Source organism: Furipterus horrens, unplaced genomic scaffold (genome assembly GCF_987537825.1).
Source record: "Furipterus horrens unplaced genomic scaffold, mFurHor1.1.pri manual_scaffold_7, whole genome shotgun sequence".
NCBI classification, from domain to species: domain Eukaryota; kingdom Metazoa; phylum Chordata; class Mammalia; order Chiroptera; family Furipteridae; genus Furipterus; species Furipterus horrens.
The window spans coordinates 83,908,330-83,935,723 of NW_028327177.1; the positions used below are offsets into that span (position 1 = coordinate 83,908,330).

The 27,394-nt window shown below is 41.5% G+C and overlaps 1 protein-coding gene and 1 pseudogene across 6 annotated transcripts in view; both read right to left on the bottom strand.

Moving 5' to 3' along the window:
* Positions 1-1,438: 1,438 nt before the first annotated feature.
* SLC25A26 (solute carrier family 25 member 26) overlaps positions 1,439-27,394 on the bottom strand; it is a 159,669-nt gene continuing 133,713 nt past the window's right edge. For 4 of the 6 annotated variants that reach the window (XM_090283875.1, XM_090283874.1, XM_090283872.1 and 1 more), the window contains 4 exons: positions 17,566-17,635; positions 10,936-11,000; positions 9,323-9,396; positions 1,439-1,824 (listed from right to left, as the gene is read on the bottom strand). In XM_090283875.1, coding sequence (XP_090140001.1) covers positions 1,707-1,824; positions 9,323-9,396; positions 10,936-11,000; positions 17,566-17,635 — 327 coding nt within the window. In that variant the 3' untranslated portion in view covers positions 1,439-1,706. Of the gene's footprint in view, positions 1,825-9,322; positions 9,397-10,935; positions 11,001-17,524; positions 17,636-27,394 lie in introns of those variants that run through there. The other 2 variants (XM_090283871.1, XM_090283873.1) reach the window with 2 other exon arrangements.
* Positions 5,136-6,207, bottom strand: LOC150004727 (glyceraldehyde-3-phosphate dehydrogenase pseudogene; annotated as a pseudogene).

Consider the following 27,394-nt stretch of genomic DNA (forward strand, 5'->3'; position numbering starts at 1 on the left):
AATGAGACAGATGTTGCTGCTGTTGGTACCTGTGGATTTTTCAATAGTGATGTCTTAGTTCTGCCAATATAGTTAATATTACATTGATCTTAGGGGAGAAAAAGGATCAAGTCCTTCCTTTTCAGGGCTAGCTTATCTTGACTGAGGATCCGGAGTGGGCCTGTCCATGTCCTTCCCTCACACACACAGACCCAGGCTTGGACTTGCGAGCTTTGGCCCTTGACCTGGGTTCTGGGTATATTTGCACTTTTGAGACCTGTAGCTAACCATCTTGTGAGTGCCAATGTATAATTCAGGAAAAATTACATTGAAACTAGCAAGGTCCTTTAGCCAAAAAGCTGAAGGTATTATTGACAAAATGGTTGCTATGTTAAATTTTACTGGCAGATGTCATCGCTGTTGCAAAAGGTAAGCACATTTAGAATTTTGTTCTCAACAGTGAACTGATTGTTACTTCCACAACATGTGAATTTGCTGCTTCTGAGAGGCAATGTGAAAGAGGAAGTATTACTTTCATGTACAAAGTTATTTATTTGTAGAAATTTTGGTACAATGTACATTGAAAAACATGTAAAATATTGAAGTGTCTAACAAATGGCATTGAAGTGTCTTTAATAAAGGTTCATTTATAAATGCTAAGTGTGTGGCTTGGGTCATTCTTCTATGTACATTAACCAGCATTGCTTCAGCCCATTTGATTCCAGAGGTGCCCTGACAAATGCAGTCATCCTGCCTTTAATTGCCTTTTCTCACACACACACACTCTTAGGCAAAGCAGAATGATGCACTATGGCTCCAGGGAAAACATGATAGCACTAGATCCCTGAGATTCTGAATTTTTCCAACACTTGGAGCTTATTAGTCAAGCTCTAGAATAGTGACCTTCCCACTTTGTCCCTTCTTGTTCCAGTGTTGAGCTTAAAAGCCCAGGAAGAGCTTACTGATTAGGAACGAAGAAATAGCCTGTCTGGCCCATCCTTCAGTCTAAAATGGAAGAGTGGCATGCGGCCCAGCTGCCACTGAGGCCCCAGCACGCCCTCCACCCCCAAGCCCATGGGACCTGCCTGGTCACTGAGCTTCATCTGCTTGCTTCCTTTCACACATCACATGGGCCACAGGACACTTCTCTTGTCAAATACAACTGTGTGTTTTTATAGGTTAAGTCTGAGGGTCATCAAGAACAGCTTAGTTACCCAACAAGAATGCTCATTGTGCACCTGTAGTTCATTCTTTTTAAACAAAGCTGTAAGCTTACACAGTAGTAATTAACCCAGGGGAGAAACCCACTCATATGCACAACCGTTTCCTTGTCTCCTCCCTTTCCCACTCTAGCCATTCTTTTAAAATTAGAGCCATCTCTGCCTTCCATCGAAGCTGCTATCAGGTGGCAGGAAGCAAAAGGTCAGATACAATCAAATGAAAACTGAGGGGCCTGGACTCAGCATCATCAAACTTATTTATTAAGGGGTTCTGAGAAAATTGTTCGAAGTACTGCAGTGGACATCGGTTTCTCTTTCTGGCAAATAGGCTGATGACATCATTCCAGCCAGCCTGTAGCACGGAAGGCGCGTTCTCCACGTCGTACTTCACGGAGCTGGATTTCAGTACTGTGTTCCGTGGTGTAGATGGCCGAACAGCTGCTCGCTGGACAGGATCAGCTCACAGCACGGCCCCTTCATGAAAGATGGGGAGCGGGGCCGTGGGATTCATGGGCACTCTTTCCCAAGTTTCAACAGTAAGCTGCGAGTTTGGTCATATGCACCAAGAAAGATGAAACCTCCCAGACTGATGGCTGTCACTCGAGGGAAGACACCTGCAAATAATCTAGGGGCAAAAAACAGGAGAGATTAAAAAAAAAATTTGTGTGTGCAAAGGTTAAATTCCAACACCCACGGCTTGCTCAGCTTAACACTCCATGCTCATTAAACCCCACATAGTACTTAAATGTGTTTTTTTCTTTTAGAATGGCACTAAATTACAGTCCCAAGTAGACTTGCTGAAGTCTGAGCCCAGCTGTTTGTTGGCGAAAGTGGCTACATATCAGACAGCTGACTTGTGAGCACTCACAATTAAGTCAAATAATTAGTCAAGAAATAGTAAGTCTGTCCACACAATAGTCCTGTTTAAAACTTCCAAACTATTTGTCTTTTAAAGATGATGGAATTGACATTTTACAAAGGAGTCAAGGACAACAGCCCACGCTGAAAGCCTACAGTGGTCTTGGGGTGTTAGAGGCGATTTTCAGACAACTGCTCTTCTTCCCAGTGACTCAGGCACATTTTGTCCTTAGAGACCCACAGATATGCCACAGCAGGAGATGAATCTCCACGTATTCAGTTTCCCTTCTCTGATGAAGAAGAAAGGCAGACAGGGCTGTGGCAGGGAAAGGGGTAGCAACTTCAGTCCCCAAACACCTCAGAAGGTGAGTCACTGTCAAAGTTGCAACTTCAAAATAATTGAGGAAATGCAAGTAGAAGAACAATGTTACCAGGGATGTATATAGGAGATTCGTTTTTTAAAAAAATCCTCACCCAAGGATATAATCATTGATTTTAGATAAAGAGGAAAGGAGAGAGAAATATCAGTTGCCTTCTGCATATGCCCGGATCTGGGGTGGGGTCAGGGGTATCTAACCCGAAATCTTTTGGTTAATGGGATGACGCTCCAACCAACGGAGCCACCCAGCCAGGGCAGGATTCATTCTTTAAAAATCCTCCCATAGCTATGCACAAGTATCTGTTAAAACATATTCATCATGACACTGCTGATTTTAAAAAAATAACTGCAAATAATGCCCTCTGGTTACAGTAGTCCCTCTCTATATCACGGTTCATTTATCACAGCCTCACTGTACCGCAGGATTTTTAAAAATATTATATTATCGTGGATTTTTTGCTATATCACTGGATTTTGCGGTACTGTATACATACGTTGTTAAAGTTATGTAGGTGTAGAATAAATGTAAGGTTCCTACTTCGTGGGTGGTGGGGGGTGTCCTAGAACATAATTCAGGCGCCGGCGATAAGTGAGGGAATACTGTACATAGATCCTGGTGCAGTGTCCACACACACGGGAAACTGCAGTTGCTAAGAATGGTGTAGGCAGGAGACACCAGCACAGAAAGTGTACACAGTAGGTTCTGAAAAAGGTCCCAAACCTGCATGTATAACACGACTACATGTGCATCAACATGGCGGGCATGTGTCCTAAACTGCCCCTGGGGCACAGCATCACATGAAACATCCCTGCCTGTATTTTGTAATAACTTTTTTAGAACCAAAAGGATTCCTTCTGTAAGCAGAAAACAAAATTACAAAATCAGACGTAGATTTACTAGTGAAAACACCCAAATCTGCAGAAGAAAGCTGAAAATGGTCAGGTTATGCCAACAGTAGTTCGTGTCTTTTTCAGATATGGGAGAAGCCTCCAAAATCTAAACAGTGGCTCACCAGGAAATGCCAGGAAGAAACCCCTGTAGCCCTGGCCTCAGCAGCACTGGCTGCCCCTCTCTGCACAGCAGGACGTGCGGTGAGGTCAGCTTGCCCCACCCCTTAGTGTGCAGTGCGCAGCTCTGCTAAGGAGAGTGGACTGGAAGGTAGTGTTAAGGCACCCTGATTTTAATTACCTAAGTAAGGACTTAAGTCATTTAGTAAAATACTGTAGACGAAACTAGAACCTCTTTTTTTTTTTTCTGTCTAGAAATAACCATGAATATGTATTCTATAGAGCACCAAAATACACTTGTAAGAAAAAAAGTTGTTCATCTCAGCATCATGCAAATTGTTTTTGCCTGAGGTGGCTGGTGAGGACAAAAACTCATAAATTACCACTTTGAGGCCACACTGTCCTTCTGGCCCAAAAAACAGATTAATCTCCCTATCCTGCCCCACAAAGGGAAGGGAGCAGGAAGGAGGCCAGCAGAGCCTGAGCTGGATGACCACACTGGCCACAGTCATCCTCCCTGCTCCTTTCTATCTGACTTCTCTCTAAAGCCAGTGTCTTGGGTTCAGCTTTTGCTGCTAATGAGCTCAGCTGCTCCTGGCAAGAGGCAGAAGGAAATAGTTTATGGTTTCACTAGATGACAGTTGAATGGTTTAATGTATGTGTACCCTGAAAGTAATCTGTACAGTGAGACAAAGACTTGAGTCGAGCAGGGCTGTTTTTAGCAAGCACAGGTCAAATGAGATAGCAGACACAGAGCACTTAGCAGAGAGCTGGGGACACGGTGCGCGTGGCAGTGGCAGTTGTTACATACAGGGCACAGTTGAAAAACGTGACAAGAAAAGCAGGAAGGAGCACTGCAAGGTGAGCAACTTCTTCCTGCTGGCTTTCCACATGCTGAACTGACGAGCATGCAGTGGTTTTATTTCGGAGAAACCAAATGTGTGCCAGAACATGGAGCAAACCAACCTGACACCAAAGTGTCACCCCTTCCATTCTCCCTGAGAGGTCAGCACTGTTTCACTGCGACGTGGACCCTGAGCCTGCTGGGCAACTGAGGGCCTGCTGATGCTGGCACGTGTTCAAGGTGCTGGCCGGAGCCTGCAGAGGCTGTGCGTGGGAACCAGACCGAGGAAGCCGCCAAGCCCCCTGCAGGGCTGAGAATGTCTAGGACCTGTCATCAGAACAGTGCGCATAATTGTAGCAGTTTTTTGTGTGTCTTACCTGCTTTTGGTTACAATTCTTTTGTCAAATTATTTTTTGTCTTTTATCACATGAATAGGAAGCTAATGAAAACTGATTTCATAAGTGACAAGCTTGGCTCCTGGAATTCTGTGCTAAGGAACACTGCATACAGGCACACCACACTTTATTGCATTGTTTTATTGCACTTCAAAAGACTGAGATTTGGCAGCTTGACTTAGTGATCTAAAAAAGCTACTACATGCCACGCCTCTGTGTGGCCCCAAACTAACTGGAATAGTAAGGATATTTTACCTGCTACTAATTAAGCTGCTTTAGATCTCACTTTTTTTTTTTTTTTTTTTTGGCTTGGTACAGTGAATTTTATTGATGGTGCATGACAAGGTAGGGCTCCCTAAGCCCCTCCCCTCTTTAGGGGGTCTAGGATGGCAACTAGAGGTCAGGAGATCCTCAGTATGTTGGGGGACCGGTTTGGGGCAAGGATTCCCCAGCAGCTGAGGGCCTCTCTTCCTGTCGCTGGGGCTGGTGGTCCAGGGGGCTCTTACTCCTTGGTGGCCATGTGGACCATAAGGTCCACCACCCTGTTGCTGTAGCCAAATTCATTGTCATACCAGGAAATGAGCTTGACAAAGTGGTCATTGAGGGCAATGCCTGCCCCAGCATCAAAGGTGGATGTCACTGTTAAAGTCGCAGGAGACAACCTGGTCCTCAGTATAGCCCAGGATACCCTTGAGGGGGCCCTCTGATGCCTGCTTCACTATCTTCTTGACATCATCGTATTTGGCAGCTTTCTCCAGGCGACAGGTCAGATCCACAATCGACACTTGGGGGTGTGGACACAGAAAGCCATGCCAGTGAGCTTCCCATTCAGCTCAGGGATGACCTTGCCCATAGCCTTGGCAGCGCCAGTAGAAGCAGGGATGATGTTCTGGGCAGCCCCTCGGCCATCACGCCACAACTTCCCAGAGGGGCCATCCATGGTCTTCTAGGTAACAGTGATGGCATGGACTGTGGTCATGAACCCCTCCACAATACCAAAGTTGTCATGGATGACCTTGGCCAGGGGGGCCAAGCAGTTGGTGGTGCAGGAGGCATTGCTGACAATCTTCATGGAGTTGTCATACTTGTCTTGGTTCACACCCATCACAAACATGGGGGCATCAGCAGAAGGGGCAGATAATGACCCTCTTGGCTCCACCCTTCAAGTGAGCCCCAGCCTTCTCCATGGTAGTGAAGACCCCAGTGGACTCCACAACATATTCAGCACCAGCATCACCCCATTTGATGTTGGTGGGATCTTGCTCCTGGAAGATGGTGATGGACTTTCCATTGACAACAAGCTTCCTGTTCTCAGCCTTGACCATGCCTTTGAACTTGCCATTAGTGGAATCATACTGGAACATGTAAACCATGTAGTTGAGGTCAATGAAGGGGTCATTGATGGCGACAATATCCACTTTGCCAGAGTAAAAAGCAGCCCTGGTGACCAGGCGCCCAATACGGCCAAATCCGTTCACTCCGACCTTCACCATCGTGTCTCAGGGTTGAGGCTGGCACTGCACGGGAAAATGCAGCAGTCCGTTGAACTGGAGGAGCAGAGAACTCACTTTCTTCTCATACCATCTTTGTTCAGTGTGGAATTGGTGTCCAAATCAATATTCCTCAGCTCTGAGCAACCAGATTCTTATTTCCTTCCAAGGTGGCAGCCATAAATGGCTGACCACGGCACAGAAGCCAGCACTCTGCCCTTCCCGTGCCTGGCTGTGCTTCTCTTGTTTAACCCAGGTCTTGTCTCAAAATCCTTACATCCTTCAGGCAGCCAACATCAATCCATCAGAGTGGTCACATTCACACAACCATCTAACACTACCTACTTTTCAAACTTCCAGATGGAAATTTTGAATAGATGATGAGGCCGTTCTACAAAAATATTACCTGGGGCCTGACCAACATGCTTCATGATCCCCAAACCATCAACCAACTAAAATAAACTCCTGTCATCAGATGAGGAGGTGGTACCACCACACTCTGTGTCCACAACAGCTATCCCTGTCACTGGGCTCAGTCATGACCTTCTCCCAAAGGAGGCTGCTGCTTGGCTCTCTCAGGAAAACCCCTGGTAGATGACTCCAAAGAGAAAGTTGTAACTTGACATATCTGTACAGATCCCAACATTCAGACAGCTGTATAAGTTTCTGTTTAAAAGCAATGTTGAAATAATATTACCGGTAACACAATTTTTGTTGAGTTCGATCTGACACTTGTTTCTGACTAACTTTTGGCACCCGAATCCAAAAATGACCCCAGTTTTTCTCTATAACATCAGCTTTTTAAGGTATAGAATACCCTCCCTTTGTCCTGAAAATCATACAAAATGTACATACAAAGGAAAATAAAGAAAAAAATTACCTGAATATACTGTTTATTTAGTTATTTTATTGATATAAAGACTACATATTTTTACTGTAAGTCAAATTTTATACAAGTAGTAAAGTTCTGCTACCAAATATATAAAGGTATTTTATCTTTTCAAACGACAGGCTAGAAAATGCCAAAATGAGATAACTTGAAATAGTCTCCTTCAGTTGGCAAAGCTTTAACAAATTGCTTTGTGAGACCCAGTTTTATGTGCAGAGGTGGGAATATAATGTTCTTTCTGTCAACAAGTGGCTCATGTAGAATGTTTGGATCACCAGATTTGAGGTCAGATCTTGGAGGCCAACTCGACTCCACCCAATGCTTCTCACGAGCTCTGCTGTCCCACATACACAGAAAACAGCGATACTTGGTGTATCTGCATTGCTGATCAGGAAAGAAGCAGACCATTTTAAGGTCAACACAGATGATCCAATTGTGCTTGTGATATTGCAACAGATCAATGACTGTTTACGTCTTCACATTCTTCACAAAAACAAACTGAATGGCCAATTGGGACTGCACCAAATAAATTGCCATTGTGGAGGAGGACACACTTCAAGCTCTGTTTTGAGCTGTCGATGAACAGTCGCCATTCGGTTGCATTATAGATTGGAATTCCCAATTCCTCCATTACACCATGTATGTTATGGCAATACACAAAGTGACCGTCACTTCGAAATTACTGCAGAAAAGCACTTTCTCTTGATCGAAAGTAAGAGCGAAGTTTGTGCAGTCTTGATGCTAGGAGTTCTGAAGCCTTTTTGGATAGTCCCAAACCTCGTGCCAAATCATTCAACTCATGCTGATCAAATCCCTTATGAACTGAGTCATCTTCAGTTTCAAAATCTTCATCGTTGCTGTCACTTAGTTCTTCACCATACTCCTGTTTTTCGAAAGAGGGTAGTTCAATGAAAACTGGCACTGGGATTTCAGCTGAATGAGGCACTGGGCATATAGCTGATAGTAGATTAGGATACTCTATTTTACATTTATTTTTCTTGTTCTATCCTGAAGTTTTCACTATACAAAAGCAACAGTCACTTGAATGATCTCTGGGCTCTCGCCAAACCATAGGTATACCAAATGGCAATTTATCACATGTTCCCTTTGTCCACATCCGTAAACTCTTGACACACTGTTTGCAAACCTTGTGAGGGGCCCAAGACTTATCTTGATCACCAAGTTTTACTTCAAAATACGCAAAATAGGCTTGCCTGGCAAATGCACTGAGGTTTGTCCTTCGACTGGGAATGGGGAAACTGCCACAGATATAACAAAACGAATCAGGGTTGTTAGGCACTTACAATGAGAAATAGAAGAGGCAGACATGATCTGAAGGAAAGGAAATAAGTACATATGTAAATTTAAAAAATTCTGCTAACTCCTTGTATACAGGCAAGAACTCGGACTACACTTCAAAATATGATTCACTATATAGAGCGGCACACAACCTCTCACCACACTGTCCCATGTGTAACTGAATAGCCTAGACAAGTATGAACCTGTTGCTGGTCTCCAAGGTCATCCCCCACCCCTCCCCACCCGAGGGAGGTTTGCTCTCAGCCAATAGGAGAGCAGGAGAGCAGTAGTGCTTCCCTCAATCCAGGCTCGATCCAGCCTAGAGTGGCCGCATTTAAGATAAGCTGTACAGAAAAAAATTATGTGATAGAAGAAAACTAACTGCAGTTTTGAAATCAGCATGCCTATTTAAGTCTAAAACAGCTGAAAAATCAAACTCAACAGGAATTATGTTAAAAATTGTTCCCCTGTGTATTTTGAAGAAAGAGCTTTTGAGGATATGCTAAAGATTTGACACTTTGCTGATAATACAGAGCTGTGCTTTCAAGCAGGAGTCATGCACTAGGGTGTGCTGAAAGTCATGTGTGGCTAGTAATAGTTAACGGAACCCCAGACCACCAATGCTTTCTTCTGACAATGTTATCCTTGCTCACCAAGTTGGTGCACCCCATAACTAGAAGCCTATCTTCTCGGTGCTGCAGCCCAGAAGCTAGCAGGAGTCACACACGTGGGCGGCATCTAACATCAAGATGGATGAGGTTGGGCATCATCTGGCTAGATGACTGCATCACCTTGATTGTGCAATATTATGTCACATAATCTTTTGCTCAATACACATAAATAAAGAGACCCCCAACCACAGCATAAGCAGAAGAAAGAAAAGGGTTTGTCCTATGTCAGGCTCAAAGCAGACAAACCAGTGGAGAGAGGAAGATAGGTGAACATTCCTTCTCATTCTTACCCTGATAGTCCCCGTGTCTGCCAGACCCCATGCAGGGCAGAGAGGACATTCCCACCAGCAGTGCTGGAACCGGCCTGCGTGAAAGGACAAAAGAGAAAGCCATTACCTTATGAACTTCCCCAACTTACAGATATCCTCAGGTGCATGGCCCCCTACTGCCTTCATCTAAGACAGTTTCAAACAGATTTGGGAGTTTCTGAACCATCAGGAGCCCTGGATCCTGCTACACCAGAAGGCCTTACATTCAAACCCACAAGCAAGCACTGAGTTGGGTCAAGCCACAGAAAGCTGCTTTTCCCAGTGTCTCGTTATCAAAAGATGAGCGGGGCTCACCCAGATTATTCACTTACGACTACTGTGTTAATAGGACAATCACCCAGATAATTCACAAACAACCCCTGAAGGAAATAAATGCCACAAGATAATTCACATACAACCACCAGACAGGAAAATAACACCCAGAAAATTCACATACAACCACCAAACAGGAAAACCATACCCAGCTAAGTCACATACAACTGCTGAACAGGAAAACCACATCCAGAAAATTCACATACGACTAATGACCAAGATATCCATACATGCCCAGATATTTCTGACTTAGACAAATGACCAGGAAATCCACACCTAGATTATTCACATACAACCACTGAATAGGAAAACCACAGCCAGATAATTCACATACACTAGTGAACAGGAAAACCACCCCCAGATAATTCATGTACAACCAGTGAACAAAAAAACCACACCCAGCTATGTCACATACAAATACTGACCAGGAAATCCACTCAAGGTAATTCACGTACACTACTAAATAGGAAAATCACACCCAGATATTCACGTAGAACTACTGAACAGGAAAAGCACACCCAGATCGTTCATATACAAGTACTTAGCAGAAGAACCACTGAAAGCAATATCAACTGAACTGAGAAAAATGGGAAGTAGTATAAAAGGTACAATTATGAAACTCACCTCAGTAGCTAATAAACACATTTATTAAAGGGTACTATTAATATGTTCAATTTAAAACATGTTTTGACATCCTTAGGAAAAGTTCTGCACTTTTCCACAAGCTTGCGAGTTTATTTTTTATTGTTTTAGTCCAGTAATGTTATATGTATGGCATTCATGAAGTCTGTAGTTTTTTTAAACAATTTTTCTTTTTATGAAAAACATTGTAAGAATTATGACAACTCTCCTAATTCACCCAGTTAAGGCCAAACATGACCTAAGTTCAAGAGCCTGTAGTTAGTTCACCTGCTGCGTGGCATGAAGCAAGGTGACTCTCTAAGCCTCAGGTCTGTCACCAGTAAAAACAGACGTGATTCTAATGTAGTCTTACCATGCAGAGGCCCTACCAGCCCTGCTTGCTTACACGGTGTAGTTGAAAATGTTGTTGAAAAGGTAGAATGTTGTACAGACATCGGTCGCGGTGACAGAGATGAAGATTGTTTTGTCAACGTCAGTTTCATTGATGGTTCAACAGGCAGCATAAGGCTGCTATTACAGGGAAGTGTTCTCCACTTTTCTTCACTTTATGTACATATAAGCCCTAGTGCTAGCATACAGGAGTGTCTGTTATGTCTACATTATCTTATTTTACCACTTACCTTTGCTAACATGATTCTTGTTTTTGCCACATCCAGAGGTGTGGTGACTGCAGCTGCAAATCCACCTGTGCATATAAACCCCAATAGTGTTGTTTACTGTATTACACAGTGTTTTATAATTTTTATTTTATAATTCCACATAAGTCTGCAAAAATCACTATCATTATGTCTCCTTGATTGGTTAAAGAACAGGATGCACACATGCAAAACTTTTACCTGCACACCACTGCTTTTGTAGTGACACCGCATTGCATATAACAAGGTGACAAGGTACTGCTTTACCTCCTCAGGCCAATCAAGCCCACCCTACCTCTTGCTTTCTGTGGCGCAGTAAACAGAGCTGAGTATTCACCTGATTATGTATCTACTGGCGGAGTGAGAGGTGGGGGTGCCCACTGGTTCTCAGAGGGCCATGCCTTCCATGGGCCACTGTCCTCTTATCTGACTCCCAAATGCTTCTACCATTTCTGCTCCAAGGCAAAGTGGGCAAATAGAAATGTGTATTGCAATTTGGATTTTTGGTACAAATGACTGGATTCTTCAAGTTAAAAACACTGAAAGAGTAAAGCTTTCTGTATTTCATAAACAGGCCAGTTGAAGTAACATTTCTACACTTCCTCCTCCATCTTGTTAGTCTTGATCTAACAGGCATTCTTCCTTATGGCTTCTCTCCTTCCTTTTCTTCCATGGAAATGCCGGGATTGCCCCGTGGATATTTTTAAAATCCACCCATTTTAAAGGGAGCCACATCTACAGACAAAGGAATCAGAACTTTTTCTAACAGAAGCCAATGTATATGGTGCCAGTGTTCTATGTAATATGATACAAAGATATATTTTAAACTTCAGGAGGCCCTAAGGAGGTAAAAGTAATAAACTCATAGGACTTTCTAAAGATTCAGCGTCCACGAGCTTGGGTGAAGTGGGCAGTTTTGCAAGAGGGCCGAACAGAACACATGTGGGAAGTCTGCCCTAGAAATAGCACCTTTCTCCCTCCAAGTTGTGTGGCAAGTGGATGAGAAGGTCATTTGATCTTTGCCAAATACCTTTCCAAATATGTTGCTGAAGAAAAATCATTACAGTGAACCTCCTCCAGTTGGTAACTTTATGACAATGACTTTTTGAAAGATGTACCTGTTTATGCTTCTATGTTCCACTTTTTGTTACCTACCAATGACATACCTTAGGGTTAATGAGGATCACTAACATGAATGAGTGTCCTTTTTAAAGCTACTTTTGTATTATGAATATGCGAAACATTTTCCTCCAGACTCAGAAGTTGCCTGGTATTCAGAGACTTGGCTAAACCTCAAGCATTTTAAAATCTGGTGGACCCAGTCCTGAAATCCAAGCATTTTAATGTTTTTAAACCACATATTCTGTACTAAAAGAGTAAATATACTTTAATTACAGAAAAGGGTCCAGGAAGGCTTCACATCCATTTGTTAAAAACTCCTAAAGGAGGAATAAAAAAGGACAAAGGAAGAAAAAGGCAATGAACCTGTAGCACTCCAATCTCATCTTCAGTTTTGATCCCCTTACTGGCTGCAGGGTCCAGCCTGAAAGCACCCTCCCTCAGAGCCAGGAAGACCCAGGCCTCACTCCCCACTCTCCTGCCTGCCTGGCCTCAGGTAAGAGCCCTAAGATAGGCATTCTGGTTACCCCATGCTACAGGCGGGGGAAATGGAAGCTCAGAGAGGTTAAATCACAACACATTTTCTTAATACAGAACTGAGACTTGAACTTTTCTGACTCCAGACCCTGAGCTTTGGGCCACTGGATCTTCCGGTGGCCTCAGTTTTCCATCTACAAAATGCAGATAGCAATGCAACACAGGGATTAAAGGAGTCTGTGCAAAGGGTCTAGAGTAGTGCCTGGCTCGTACTTGTGCTCAAAGTACCGTATTTTTTGCACTGTAAGGTGCACCTGACCATAAGACACACCTAGGTTTAGAGGAGAAAAACAAAAAAAAATATATTCTGAACCAAATGGTGTACTAAAATATTTAATAAAATATAACAGAATAATATTTCAACCAGGTAAAGTGAACAGCAGTCAACAGCGGTATTAAGAACCATCACCACTGTCATTAACAAATGAGGAGTGACTTTAAGGTTCAAGTACTCTTTTAGTTTTCTGGGAACCCCAAGAACTCATCATCGCTAGCGTCAGAATTTATGAAGCTCAGTTGCTCACAATCATTGATATCACTTTCTTTGCTGTCTTCATACTGACCAGATGCCCTCAGCAGTAAAGTGGGGCATTTAAGCGTCCCCAGGGGTTTCGCGTGGGCCCACCACTTCCTCTTCTAACAGCTGTCATCACCACTGACAGGTCCGGTAATACACATCACGGTCTGTGATGCAATATTTGCTCCATAAGATGCAGACATTTTCCCCTCACTTTGGGGGAATAAAGTGCGTCTTATGGAGCAAAAAATATGGTAATTAGCTCTTTTCTGGGTGGGCAGAGATGTGTGGTTTTTCTTCGCGTCTCTAGCCCAGCACACACAATAGGGGCTCAAACAGGCTTACTGGACAAGTGCCTAATTTTTATAAACTGAAGATTTCAACTTGTCCTCTAAAAGGGAGGGAGGAAGCGGAAGCCCCAAGCTAATATCTGTGCTTACTTTGTATCTGGGACACTGAGACTGTACTAGGTACTTTCATGGTTATTTTATCTCATTTGCATTTTACAGACAACTTGCCCAGGGACACACAATATGGAGCAAGGATTCAAAGTCACCTGTATCTTAGCTCTCTCACTACATAATGACTTTGATATATAAAAAGACATTAAAAGTTATCTGTTTGTTAAAACTCAAAAGTGCATACACTATTTTTCTTGTTTGAAAATGTTCACAAACTGTCCTAAACTGACTAAAATGACTTGAAAGTTGGCAAGGACATCTGTCTATTCAAACTTTTATGAGCAACCTATGTTAAAAAGTATTTGCTTTCTAATAAATTAGGATACTGCAAATCAAACTTATTTTGGCCATTAGCAAAAGTTCCCCATTCCTTTACTATGGACACCTGCTAGTATTTTCTTAGACATTCCGTTTCATCAGAGATATGAGGAAACATGAAAGACAAGAACACATATGCTTAAGTAAGTCCTAATTTTGCTACCATGAGGGAAACCTTTTATGAAAGTTCCTAATAAGTCAATTTGAGTATCTTCAAATATCAAAGCTTGCTCTAATTCACAGACCTCACAATGTTTTTTATGAGGCTGCAGGAAGGACTTGTGAAGGTCATGTAACAGAATAACTGGTAGGGAGGGCAGGGGACCAGTACTTTTGGTTAAAATGTCATTATTTTTACTTAAGGGAACTGTAAACTGCTGGTAATAAATATAAGGAACATACTGACATATTAGACAGGAAACAATTCTTTGGTACAGCAACTTTGGTAGGCTGCTTTAGTGTTCAAATCACATGGGAAACAATTTACTATGGGCTCCACTGCAATAGGTTTTACTTTACGGAATGTTAGGAGAACTGCTTTCAGGATCAGATTCAGGGGAAACTAGATGTAATGCAGGTGCTTAGGAAACAAATGCTGATTATTTACACTCTCCAGACAAAGGGGCCACCTTCTGTCAACAGGTCTGGAGTTGTCACCTCCTAGCAGCAGCTGTGAATATGGGGGGGCCAGCAGGAGGCACTACTGTCCTTCATAGTCCCTCCAGGGCCCCTCTCATTAGCCTGAGAGCAGGAGGGTCTTCAGGTACTTCTTTTGCATAATCTCCAAACAGAGTCCTGCAGGGTAGGGCTTCAACAATAAACATGGTTTTTCTTTTAAAGACTGTGTTGAGCCTTCTGATTTGTACCCAGATAACCCTTCACCCTATTTTAGAATTTCAAGCCACAGGAAGATCTGTCTATATCTATATCTGTATCTCTCACTTTCCTCTTAGAGAATGTAAATAGGTGTTAATTACAAGAAACTGACCAGAGAACACTAGAATGGCAAGTATCACTCAAATAGTAAATGTCATAATTACTTATGACTGAATTACAATTTTATGTTTAGAAGTTAACTTGAAGTGAGGCAGTTGGTAAAATCCCTTTTCTTCCTAGCTTAACCCCTGACCAGCGGCCGAGGGAATTGCTGAGCATGACAAGCCATCAACACCTCAATCTCAAGGGCCATTTTTGGATATTTGTGCCAAGTAGTTTATCAAACAAGCACAGGCACAGAAGAGTGACAAGGATGGCACAGATTGGGTTCAAGCACGCAGGAACGAGAAATCTGATTTCTGATTTAAGGGCGTTTCTTTAGCCTTATGTGCCTTTACGGTCACATAAAGCTAAAGAGTCTGAAAGTATGGTGGTTTTAAGCATGTGTGATCTTAAAGGGGCTGCTCAAGATGGTCAGTCATCATTCATTTCTCTGTAGTGTGTGATGCACAATGTTGCAACAGACTCTACAGAATATCACTTTTTCACAATCTGGAGTATTTTCAAATGATGTTTATCTTCCAGAAAGCTTTTAAAGTAGTAACCTAATTCCTCAGGATCAACATTGTACCAACTAAATTTCAAAACAAAAGGGATATAAACAAGAAATGCATTTAATCTTTTGCTAAATATCTGTGGATTTTTACAGATCTTGGACAAACTCCTTCACTTATCAGAACTTCAGCTGAAAAAATAAGGTGATTGTATTGGACAAGATGTTTGTGTACCGTAACTTTATTAATATTATTCTATCGTTGAAATTGAAATTATTGTGATAATAGCTTTTCATTTTCTGGGTGTTAGTTATTTTTATTGAATTAGTGATAATTCTTTAAGTAAGTTCTATCAGTTACAAAGTACTAATATATACTAAAGTACTATAATCCTTTTAGGTAGGGAGGGTTGCTTCTGTATTACAGGTTAGGGAGCTGGTGCCCAAGCAGGCCCCCAAGCCTCACTCCTTATTTGGGGGCAGAATTGAGACTTGACAGTTTTTGTAAGTCCAACCAGTTGGCCAGTACTAGATGTGTGGCTCTGGGCAAGGCCCTTCTCTGCTCACGTCCCAGCTTCCCTGCTGTCACTGGTGAGCCAGCTCACTGAAAGGGCCTAGCCCACAGGATCCCATGATCAGAGGGCAGGTGTCTGATAAAAAGTTTCTTTCCCCCTTCTGACTAATCCCAGTGCTTAGTGCCTATTACATTACAAAGCATTATTCAGAAAAAGGAATTGTCATGAAAGCAAATTTCCTTAATAGATCCAATGCATTAGCTTTGAATGTATCAACTGTTATACTTAAGGAATAGGACCAAAGAACATATACTTCTTATTTCAACACATGGAAGTTTCACAGTACTGTTAACTTAAGTATTTTCCTTTTGATTGAATTTACTGGGGTGACGCTGGTTAACAAAAGTATACAGGTTTCGGGTGCACAATTCTACAATGTATCATCTGTACAATGCATTGTGTAGTACTGTTAACTTTATAAATTGGCCTTGCCTTGTCCAGGAGGACCAGATTTCCATAATGCTCACTTTGTCCCCAGGGCCCAGGAGGGAATCACAAAAATGCACATTTCACATTTAGGAACTGGGGAATAAAGACACCTGACCTCTGGAAAAGGTATCAAGACCACCTACTCATTTAACATGGCTAATGACTGTGTCATGTGGAAACAATTACACGCCACGATCAATCTGAGTTAGCTTGGTGTCTAGAGGCAACATTCTTATTTTTGATTATCAATTCTGTAAGTCAAATGAGTCCAATTATTAATAAATAATCCTATAACATGTATGTTTTCTATTTTCCTAATCACTATAATACCCAATCCAACAATCATTAAACAAAATAAAAAATAATTTTTTTCTAATAAAAGTTGACATCTTACCCTACATATCTGTCAACTTGCTGACTTCACATACAAACTAGCTATTGACAACTTTCTGGCAAATCTCCAATTTATTTCAACTATAATTCTAATTTACCTTTATTTGTAACAACAAAATCTATTTCTCTCTTATAATGTTAAACCTATAATTTACTAAATTCCATAGTTTCTGAGTTCTCATTAGAACCTCACTGGAAAAGTCATATGACTTAGTGAGGATAACACAGTATTGCATATTGTCACTGGCCCTTAGTTTAATGTCTAGAAAATGCCCAGATGTTTAGATCTCCATATTTTCTACAAAGAGCAGTTTAGCCTTCAGTAAACTGTGGAGCAGCCTCCATTCTCCTGACACTAGTTAATCTACGATGCTGTCAAACATGTCACATGAACCGTGAATCATTGCCTGCTGCAAAAATCGCTTCTACACCCGAAGCACTGCTCAGGGCAGACAGCTGCAGTGTTAGCCCTGCACCCAGTCTCTTTCCACCCAGGACATTATAAATCATCTTTAAGATGATCCAAGGATCTGAGTGAAGGCTTTAATAAAGATAAAAAGAAAAAGGAAACTTTGTCAAAAACAAATAGGTTGTCTTTCAAGTGGACACCTTTTTAGGCTTTTCTTTTTCCTTAGACACTTTCTCTTCTCAAACAACTAGTGGAACTCTCTTCATCTAAACAATTTGGAATTTCTAAAGAATGTTGTTTTTGCATTGTGAATATTTTCACACACACCCCCGCTTTGGTCTTTTCCAGTATAATATAATCCTCTGCACCTGCAAAAGCTCCACAGACTGCTGACTGCCAAGAATCCACCACGTGATCCTGCCTCCAGCACCAGAGGGCCTGTGTTTAAGGAGAAAGAAAAATACAAGTTATTAAATATTTGAATTTATCAGAACCTCCTGTGGGTGAGCTCTAGGGGTGGGAACTTAAGCGAGAGGCTATTTTGGTGGCATTCCTCACTGATGACCTAAGTGATTTTCCCAAGGACTTAACTGCATTCTAAAATAAGTCAAAGAAACAAGGGTGCTGGCTGCATTAAGAGTACTCAGGGGAAACAATTTTCAGTCATATGTATGATGTACACATACACACACACACATTGTGCATGCATGTAAATATCTTGAAAACATGACACTAAATATTTCCCATATATGTCAATCTGAACATTATTTATAATTCACAAATTAGTACAGAACAGTGTATGTCAAAATTCTTCAATTTTTTTCCTCAGTCTTTATCCATGTTGAATGTTTGATCAAGATGCTGATTCTGCTACTTAAATATGAATTTAAAATTTGTCAAAAAAATCTTTGTATTGTTCATGAAGTTGAGATTATACAATTAAATACCCGTGCTGAGTTTCACATGAGACAAAATGACGACCAAGACATGGTGCCTTGCTCACCAAGCATTTATGGTATGGTAGAAGACAAGATATATCCACAGCAAGCGGTGAACAATGCTGAGTTAGGCCTGGCCTAATCTCTGAACACAGATAAAAACTCATGGTCCTCACAATAACCCTAAGAGTTGAGTCCTGTTATTATCCACCTTGGTAGGCTTTCTAATAGCAGTGGCTGCTTGCTTGCTCTCTCTTTTTGGCTTTATTGAGGTATATGTAAGTGATGTGCAATGAGGTACACATATTTAAAGTATGCCACTTGCTAAGTTTTGACATATGCAGACACATAAAATCATTGCCACAATTAAAACAGTGAACATATTCATAACCCCGAATAGTTTTCTGTGTCCCTTCATCATTCTTTCCTGCCCCTCCTCACCAGCCCTTAAACAATCTTTCTGGCACTCTAGTTTGCTTTGCTAGAATTTCATATAAATATTCATTTTCTAAAAAAACCCTGGATTACTTCCCTTGGAATTTTTGTATGATTCGTCCATATTATTGTGGGTATCAATAGTCCATTCTCTTTTAATTGGTAAATAATATTCCATGCTGTAGATAACATTATTTGTGTTCACCTGTTGATGGGCATCTGAGATTTTTCCAGTTTCTGGCTATTACAAATAAAGCTGCCATGAACATTTATATTCCTGTCTTCATACACAGGGGTCCCCAACCTCTAGGCCATGGATGGGTACCGGTCTGGGCCTGATAGAAACCAGGCCACACTGCAGGAGGTGAGTTGAATATAATGCGCTTGAATCATCACACAACTATCCTCCCCTCAACCCAGGTCTCCCTGGTGCCAAAAAGGTTGGGGACCACTGAATCATATGGACACATGCCTCCTTCTCTCTTGTGGAAATACTAAAGTGTGAAATAGCTGGATCACATGGTAGGAATATGTTTAACTTTTTAAAAAACCCCTAAGTGTTTCCTGAAGTGGTTGTATCATTTTACATTCTAACCAGTTCCAGTTTCTCCACATCCTTCCAAACACTTGGTATTGACAATATTTTCAAATTTTTATTATTCTATAGGTGTGTAGTTGTATTTCATTGTGTATTTAATTTGTATTTCCCTAATGACTAATAATGTTGAGCTTTTTTTATGTGCTTTTTCCATCCATATATTTCCTCTTTTTTTTTAAATCCTCACCTGAGGATATGTTTATTGATTTTAGAGAGAGAGGAAAAGATAGCAAGAGAGAAAAACATCTATGTGAGAGAGGAACATCGATCAGTTGTCTCCTGTACATGCCCTGACTGAGGATTCGTTCGTTCGGCAGCCGTCCGTCTCGAGAGACGATGGTGTAGCTTCTTAAGAGTCTATCTGCACCGCCGAGAATGGCTGTGCAGTCCGACTCGGGAGTGACACGGTATCTGTCTCCTCCCGTGTTGAATCGACATCTTGTGATGACGCTGGAGTGTCCTCTCCAGTGAAGCTGAAGCTACAGAGCCTGGGCAGGGTGATATGGAGGGTCTGCTGTTGCCCATGCAGCAGACCCCCCCTCTCTTCGCAGCTGAAGGGTCCAAGGGAAAGACGGAGTCAATACAGCTTGGCTTCAGGTGCGCCGCAGGAGTTGCCGGTGGGTGTTGACTACAACGTCAAACCGCCTTAGGGACTCCGGCTCCGGATTTTCTGTCAGGGTTTACTCCCTTAGCCTTTCCCCTGAAGAGGTATGCCGCAAGGCAGCGGAGGTTTTTTGGAGTCAGAGTTTTCCTTCTCTGATGTTTTGATGTTACTGTAAATAATATTGCTTGTTTTTTAATTACAGTTTGTTTGTTGCTAATATGTACAAATACAATTAATTTTTGTATACTGATCTTGTATCCTGCAACCCTGCTAAATTTACCAATTCTAATTGCTTCTTTGTAGATTCCATCAAGTATTCTATATCAATGATCATATTGTCTATGAATAAAGACAGTTTCTTCCTTTGCAATTGGATATATTGTCTTTTATTTCTTTTTCTTGCCTTACTTCCCTGGGTGGGACCTCTAACATAATGGTACTGCAATATTGATAACAAATATTAGAAAAAACCTCAAATATATTAATTATAAGGGTTAGAACAGTGTAATAACCTACTGATGATGGAATGGCATTTTTAGGGATGATCAGATATATACCACAGCTGAAAGAAGAACAGTAAAGCTGGTACTAATTTCCTACTTTCAGTACTTCTCCATTGAAAATATACCTGTAAGGTATTGTGAAAGTTGCTATGGAAAAGGACACGTAGAGCTCTATTTATTCTGTCACCTTTAACAACTTTTTTTTTGTGTGTTATTTACTGGTTTTATTTTATTTCCTTTATATCCCTTGACCCCCTTCACTCATCATTCCCATTCCCCACCCCCTGCCTCGGGCAACCACCTATCTCTTATCTGTATCTATGAGTTTGATATGTAAGAGAGATCATACAGTATCTGTCTGTCTCTGTCTTATTTCACTTAGCATAATGCCCTCAATGGCAAGATTTTCTTCTATTTAATGGCTGAATAATCTTCCATAGTGTGCATATACCACAATTCCTTTTTCCATTCATTTGATGAACACTTAGGTTGTTGCCATATCTTAGATATTGTGAATAATGCTGCAATGAACACAGAGATGCAGATAGTCTTTTAAGTTTTTTGTTTCCTTTGTATAAAGTGGAATTGCTGGATCATATGGTAGCCCTATTCTGAATATTTGAAAAACCTCCAGACCATTTTCCACAGTGGTTACATCAATTTATATTCTCACCAACAGTGCACAAGGGTTCCCTTTTCTCCATACACTTACTAACAGTTGTTATTTCTTATCTCTTTGATAATAGCTCTTCTAACAGGTGGGAGATGATATTGTTAGAGTGGGGTCCCCCAAATTCCCCAGAGCCTGCTGTTGGAGGGTAGGGGGAGGAGACAGCTTTCAAGATGCCTTTGCATATCTATGGCTGGTAGCTAAGGTCTTAGTTATGCAAATGGCCTTGGTTCTTCCAAGGTCCCAAGGAGATGGGAGGGGTTTTGATCATAGAAGGGTGAGGAAAGAGCACACTGGGCCTGTGCAAGGTTTTGCAAAATGGTCAGAACCGGTTACCCGCCCACTGCATCACAGACCATGGTCAGGGATTTAAAAATAAGGTGGCAGCCGCTCGCAGAAAGAGATCCAGGTGGTTTGTAAGGAGGCAGGAGAGAACTATGCATGATCCAGTGCAACATGGCATGTTTTGCTGGACTGTTATAAGGAGGCTGATGACATCGTGCCCCAGGTCCTGAAGGACAGAACTGGCAGATAGGGAATGGGGAACTTCTGGGCATGGTTTTGGTTTACAGCCTTTTGGGGAACAAGTGAAGTGCTAGGTCCTGTGGGAGAACAGGGCTCTGAGCAGGAATGCTCATAGCCTTCCCCAGGTTGGACTATTATAAATAAAAACCTGCTTTCCTCAACACTAGTTGTTGGGTTTTACACCAAGGTGCCACATGAAAGAACCCCCTTTTGCTCGGTAACAGTACTTGCTAAACTTGTTATTTCTTGTCTCTTTGATAATAGCCCTTCTCACAGGTAGGAGATAGTATCTCATTGTGATTTTGATTTGCCTTTTTTTGATGATTAATGACGTTGCACCTGCGGGCCATTTGCATGTCTTTGGAAAAATGTCTATCCAGATCTTTTGCCCATATTTTAATTGGATTGTTGGGAGGAGGGGGAGGTTTGCTATTGAGTTATATGAATTACGTGTTTTGAATATTAGCCCCTTATCAGATATATAATTTGCAAATATTTTTTACCCATTCAGTAAGTTATCTTTTCATTTTGCTGGTTTCTTTTGCTGTGCAGAAGCTTTTTATTTTTATGTAGTCTCACTTATTTACTTTTGCTTTTGCTTGTGGTGTCAGAGTCAAAAAAATCATCATCAAGACCAATGCCAAGGAGATTACCACCTACATTTCTTCAAGGAGTTGTATGGTAAAACTATCTTACTTCAAGTCTTTTAATACATTTTAAGTTAATTTTTGTGTATGGTAAAAGATAGTGGTCAAGTTTCATACTTCCGCATGTGGCTGTCCAGTTTTCTCAACACCATTTATTAAAAAGAATGTTGTTGCCCTATTGTATAGACTCAGCTCCTTTGTCATAAATTAATTGACCACATATGCACGGGTTTATTTCTGGGCTGCCTATTCTGTTCCATCGATCTGTGTGTCTGTTTTTACACCAATACCAGGGAACAACTTTTCTTAAGTAGACACCAAACAAATCAGATATACAATAACGTGTGGTGTCAGACTCTGACATTTTCTTTCATCTAACTAATAAGAATGGTTACTTGAAAAGTACTAAATTCACTGAACTAAGAGTACAGCTATTAAATAGATATCTGTACCTGGAAGTAAAGCTAAAAAATGTTTTAGTAAAAACAGCTTTTTGAAGATAGTCTTGCCATTAAGTGTAGTACTCGGTATTTCTTAAGTACATGCACTAATATTTGCAAATATATCTGTGCTTTTGTAGCAAACATTTTCTCCAGAGGTCTCATAAGCACTGCAAACAAGTCTTATAAGCATAAGAAACAAGACAGTGAAGCAACAATCTTTTACTTTCAAGGTGGCAAAATGTGTATTTTATCAGGATAATGCCAATTATAACACCATTACTTACTTTGCTGACATCTTAGAAAAGGAATACAGAATATAAACTAGACTTTCGATGATGACTAAAGGTCATCTTCAGTTAATCTACTGGTATCTTCCAGTGTTCCAAAGAGCAAAAGTTTACTCGAAACAGACTTAAAATGTTACTAATAATGCAGAGTTAATAAGCAATAATAAAGAACAAATAACAAGATGTAAATTACACAGCATACAAGAGGAAACAAAGATGTTATGCAATTCATACATTCAACAGTTACTGAGCACCTAACTAGGTGTCAGGCACTGGAGAGCCAAGGAAGAAAACCAGCAGTCCCTAGGTTGAATATTTGATGGGGGTACAGAGGGAGGAGAAGAGTGTTTGAACAGAGAGAAGGAAGGTGATGGAGAAGGCTTCACAGAAGTGCCTGCTGTAATCTAGGAGAAAAACAAATTGGTACACTTAATCAAAACAGACTCTGACTTCTCCGGCCAAGATGGAGGCCTAGACAGACACGCTAGGTCTCCCTCCACACTTAAGAAGGAATACAACTACCTCAAAACTAGAGACAACCAGAAGTTCCAGAAAATCAAGCTGCATGGAAGTCAACAGCAAAGATAAACAGAAAAAATACTCACCCAGAAATATAGGAGGGGCGGAGAGGATGCAGTGTGGTGGTGGTGGCGGCGGCGGTGGCGGCAGGCCAACGGAAAGCCCAGTCACATGTTTTAAAAAGTGGGAACACCTGGGGAGCATTCCCAGCTCCTTACCATACCGCACAGCTCACAGTCCCAGCACCAGGGAATATCGAGCCTCATTGCTTCTGACTGTGCAGACCAGTGGGGGTTGGGGCAGAGGCAGAGACTGCCAGTCTAACAGCAGAGTCTGTTTGTTTAAAGGTCCCAGAATATCCGCACACCCCTCCACTCTGGGAACAACAGCCAGGGCAACAGCTAGAGATGCGCCAGTCCCATAGTGGGAGAAGTCCCTGGAAAGGGGGCAAGTGCTGAGCAAGCGGCATTGTTCCTTCTCTGACCCCTCCCCCACATACAGCACCACAATGTAGTGAAATGTGCCTCCCTGTACTGATGAATACCTAAGTCTCCGCCCCTTCCAACGTAACAGGAGCAACAGTTCTACCTAAGACACAAGAGACAAATAAACATAGGAGCCTGTCAAGATGAGGAGACAGAGAAGTATGGACCGAAAGAGGGAACAGATCAAGGTTCCAGTGGGAGAACTAAGCGACAAGGAGCTAGCCAACCTAAGAGACACAAAGTTCAAAACACTGGTGATAAAGATGCTCACAGGCTTGACAGATACGCTTGAGTATGGCAAACGCATAAGGGAAGAAGTGAAGGATATGCTAAGTGAAACGGAGGAAAATCCACACAAAACCAATGGTGAAGGGAAGGAAACCGGGGTTCAAATCAATGATTTGAAATATAAGGAAGAAAAAAACAGTCAACCAGTACAGAATGAGGAAACAAGAATTGAAAAATATGAGGAGAGGCTATGGAAACTCTGGGACAACTTTAAAAATGCCAACATCCAAATCACAGGGGTGCCAGAAGGAGAGGAAGAGCAAGAAATTGAAAGGTTATGGAAAAATAATGAAGGAAAACTTCCCAAATTTGGTGAAGGAAAAAGACATACAAGTACAGGAAGCACAGAGAGTCCCAAATAAACTGGACCCGAGGAGGACCACACCAAGACACATCATAATTAAAATGCCAAAGTTTCAAGATAAAGCATCTTGAAAGCATCAAGAGAAAAGAAGAGAGTTACATACAAAGGGGTGCCTATGAGACTGTCAGCTGATTATTCAAAAGAAACTTTGCAGGCAAGAAGGGACTGGCAAGAAGTATTCAATGTGATGAAAAGCAAGGACCTACAACCAAGATTACTCAACCCAGCAAAGCTATCATTTAGAATGGAAGGGCAGATGAAGTGCTTCCCAGAAAAGGTAAAGCTAAAAGATTTCACTATTACCAAGCCATTATCGTATGAAATGTTAAAAGGACTTATTTTAAAAAAAAAGATCAAAACTATGAACACTAAAATGACAACAAACTCACAGCTATCAACAACTAAATCCAAAAAGTAAAAACAAAATCCAACTAAGCAAACCAGAATAGGAACAGAATCATAGGTATAGGGATCATTTGGAGGGTTATCAGCTGGGAGGGGGGAAGGGGAGAAATGGGTAAATGGTGCAGGGATTAAGAAGCATAATTGTTTGGTACAAAATAGGGAGAAGTTAAGAATAATATAGGGCCCTGGCTGCTGTGGCTCAATGGACTGAGCGTCGGCCTGTGAGCCAAGTGTCGCTGGTTCGATTCCCAGTCAGGGCCGACGACTAGGTTGCATGTCAGGTCCCCAGCTGGGGGCACAAGTGAGAGGCAACCACACAGTGATGTTTCTCTCCTTCTCTTTCTCCTTTCCACTCTCTAAAAATTAATAAATAACAAACAAATAATTTTTGTTAAAGGTGCAAAATAATCTCTTTAAAAAATATATAGGAAAGGGTGAAGCCAAAGAACTTATACGCACAACCCATGGACATGAACTAAGGGGGGTGGGATTGCTGGGCGAAGGGGGGTACTGGGCAGAGGGGAGCAAATGGAGAAAATATTGGGACTACTGTAACAACAATCAATAAAATATACTTAAAAATAAAAAAATTAAAAAAACAGACTCAGAGGACTGAAGAGACAGTTTAAAAAGAGAATCTCTATACATTACCTTAACTGTCCACTATCACCTGGCCAGAATAATTTACTCTAAGACCATAGAAAAAAAAATCATTTTATATTTGAAAGATATTAATATATATCTTAAAACAAACAAACAAAAATCTCTAGAGCCACATGGTTTAGAATCAAGTGAGAAACTTCAGTGGCAAACAAAGAGCTTGACAGAAATAGCGATTATAACAGTAACCACAATAAACATTTATATAGGACTTCCTACATTCCAGGTACTAAACACTGTATACAATGACTCATGTAATCCTAACCACAATCTTCTGAGGTATGTGCCATTTTATCCTCATTTTATAGACAAGGAAGTTGAGGCTCAGAGAAGTTAAGTAACTTGCCGAAGTTTAAACAGGTAGTTAATAGCAGAACTGGGATCTGAATGGGACAATCTGGTATGGAGTATAAGAACGCTTAAACTTGGGTCTATAAGTTACAGTTGTCTTGACAGCAAATAGAATGGTATTTACTTACACATACAGGTCATAAATTTTACTGAAATACTAAAATACTCAAGTGGATGAACAAACTGTGTCAATGCAACAACTTGCTTTAAGTTGTGAGTTTGTAACTTTTGTAAACAAGGAATTTTCTGATACAGAAACTCTGGAAAATAATATTGAGACCAAGCTAAAAAGATGAGTGTTAAGTACAAATGGTTCACTTGGAAACAACTGTAAATTCGCTAAACACCACCAATAACAACAATAATCTGACTGGTAAAAAGTACTGTATATAAATTATGTATTGTATTTTTTAAATTACACATTTGCCCACATATGTGGAAGGATCAGAGGATTGTGATCAACAAAAAAATTGGCTGGAAAGACAGGAAAGGTTACTTGCTGGAATTGTAAATATTGTTCCTAACTATCAAATAATTGAAGACTAGAGTTCCCTGACAAAGCCATGTATCCAGTTGACAGAACAGTATATATGCAGCATTGACCCTGGCTGGTTTGGCTCAGTGGATTGAGCGTCAGCCTGCGAGCTAAGTGTCGCTGGTTCGATCTTCCAGTCAGGGCACATCAGAGAAGGAAAACTCTGATTCCAAAAAACCTCCGCTGCCTTGCGGCATACCTCTTCAGGGGAAAGGCTAAGGGAGTAAACCCCGACAGAAAATCCGGAGCTGGAGTCCCTAAGGCGGTTTGACGTTGTAGTCAACACCGGCAACTCCTGCGGCGCACCTGAACCCAAGCTGTATTGACTCCGTCTTTCCCTTGGACCCTTCAGCTGCGAAGAGAGGGGGGGTCTGCTGCATGGGCAACAGCAGTCCCTCCATATCACCCTGCCCAGGCTCTGTAGCTTCAGCTTCACTGGAGAGGACACTCCAGCGTCATCGCAAGATGTCGATTCAACACGGGAGGAGACAGATACCGTGTCACTCCCGAGTCGGACTGCACAGCCATTCTCGGCGGTGCAGATAGACTCTTAAGAAGCTACACCATCGTCTCTCGAGACGGACGGCTGCCGATACGATATATGCAGCATTATAAGATTCCTGGTTACCATACACAGTTCCAACTTCTAGTGGAGCTACCTGATAATATGCAAGTTATTAAACAAAATATTTTGATGTCAACAAAAGTTGTTTAAATAGTGTGGATTTATAATGGAGGATTTTTAAGAGCCTATCTGAACACCAGAAAATTTTTAAATTGCCCTAATTTCTCAACCTAAGAAAGCATTTCCATTGCCAAAGAGGTCTAATGACCATTCCTATAAAGGCAGATAAATGACTGGGGCACAGAGGTGAGGGGTAGAAAGGGGCCTACATATGAAGAATGACAGGGTGGAGGTTGTGCACCAAAAACAGTATGA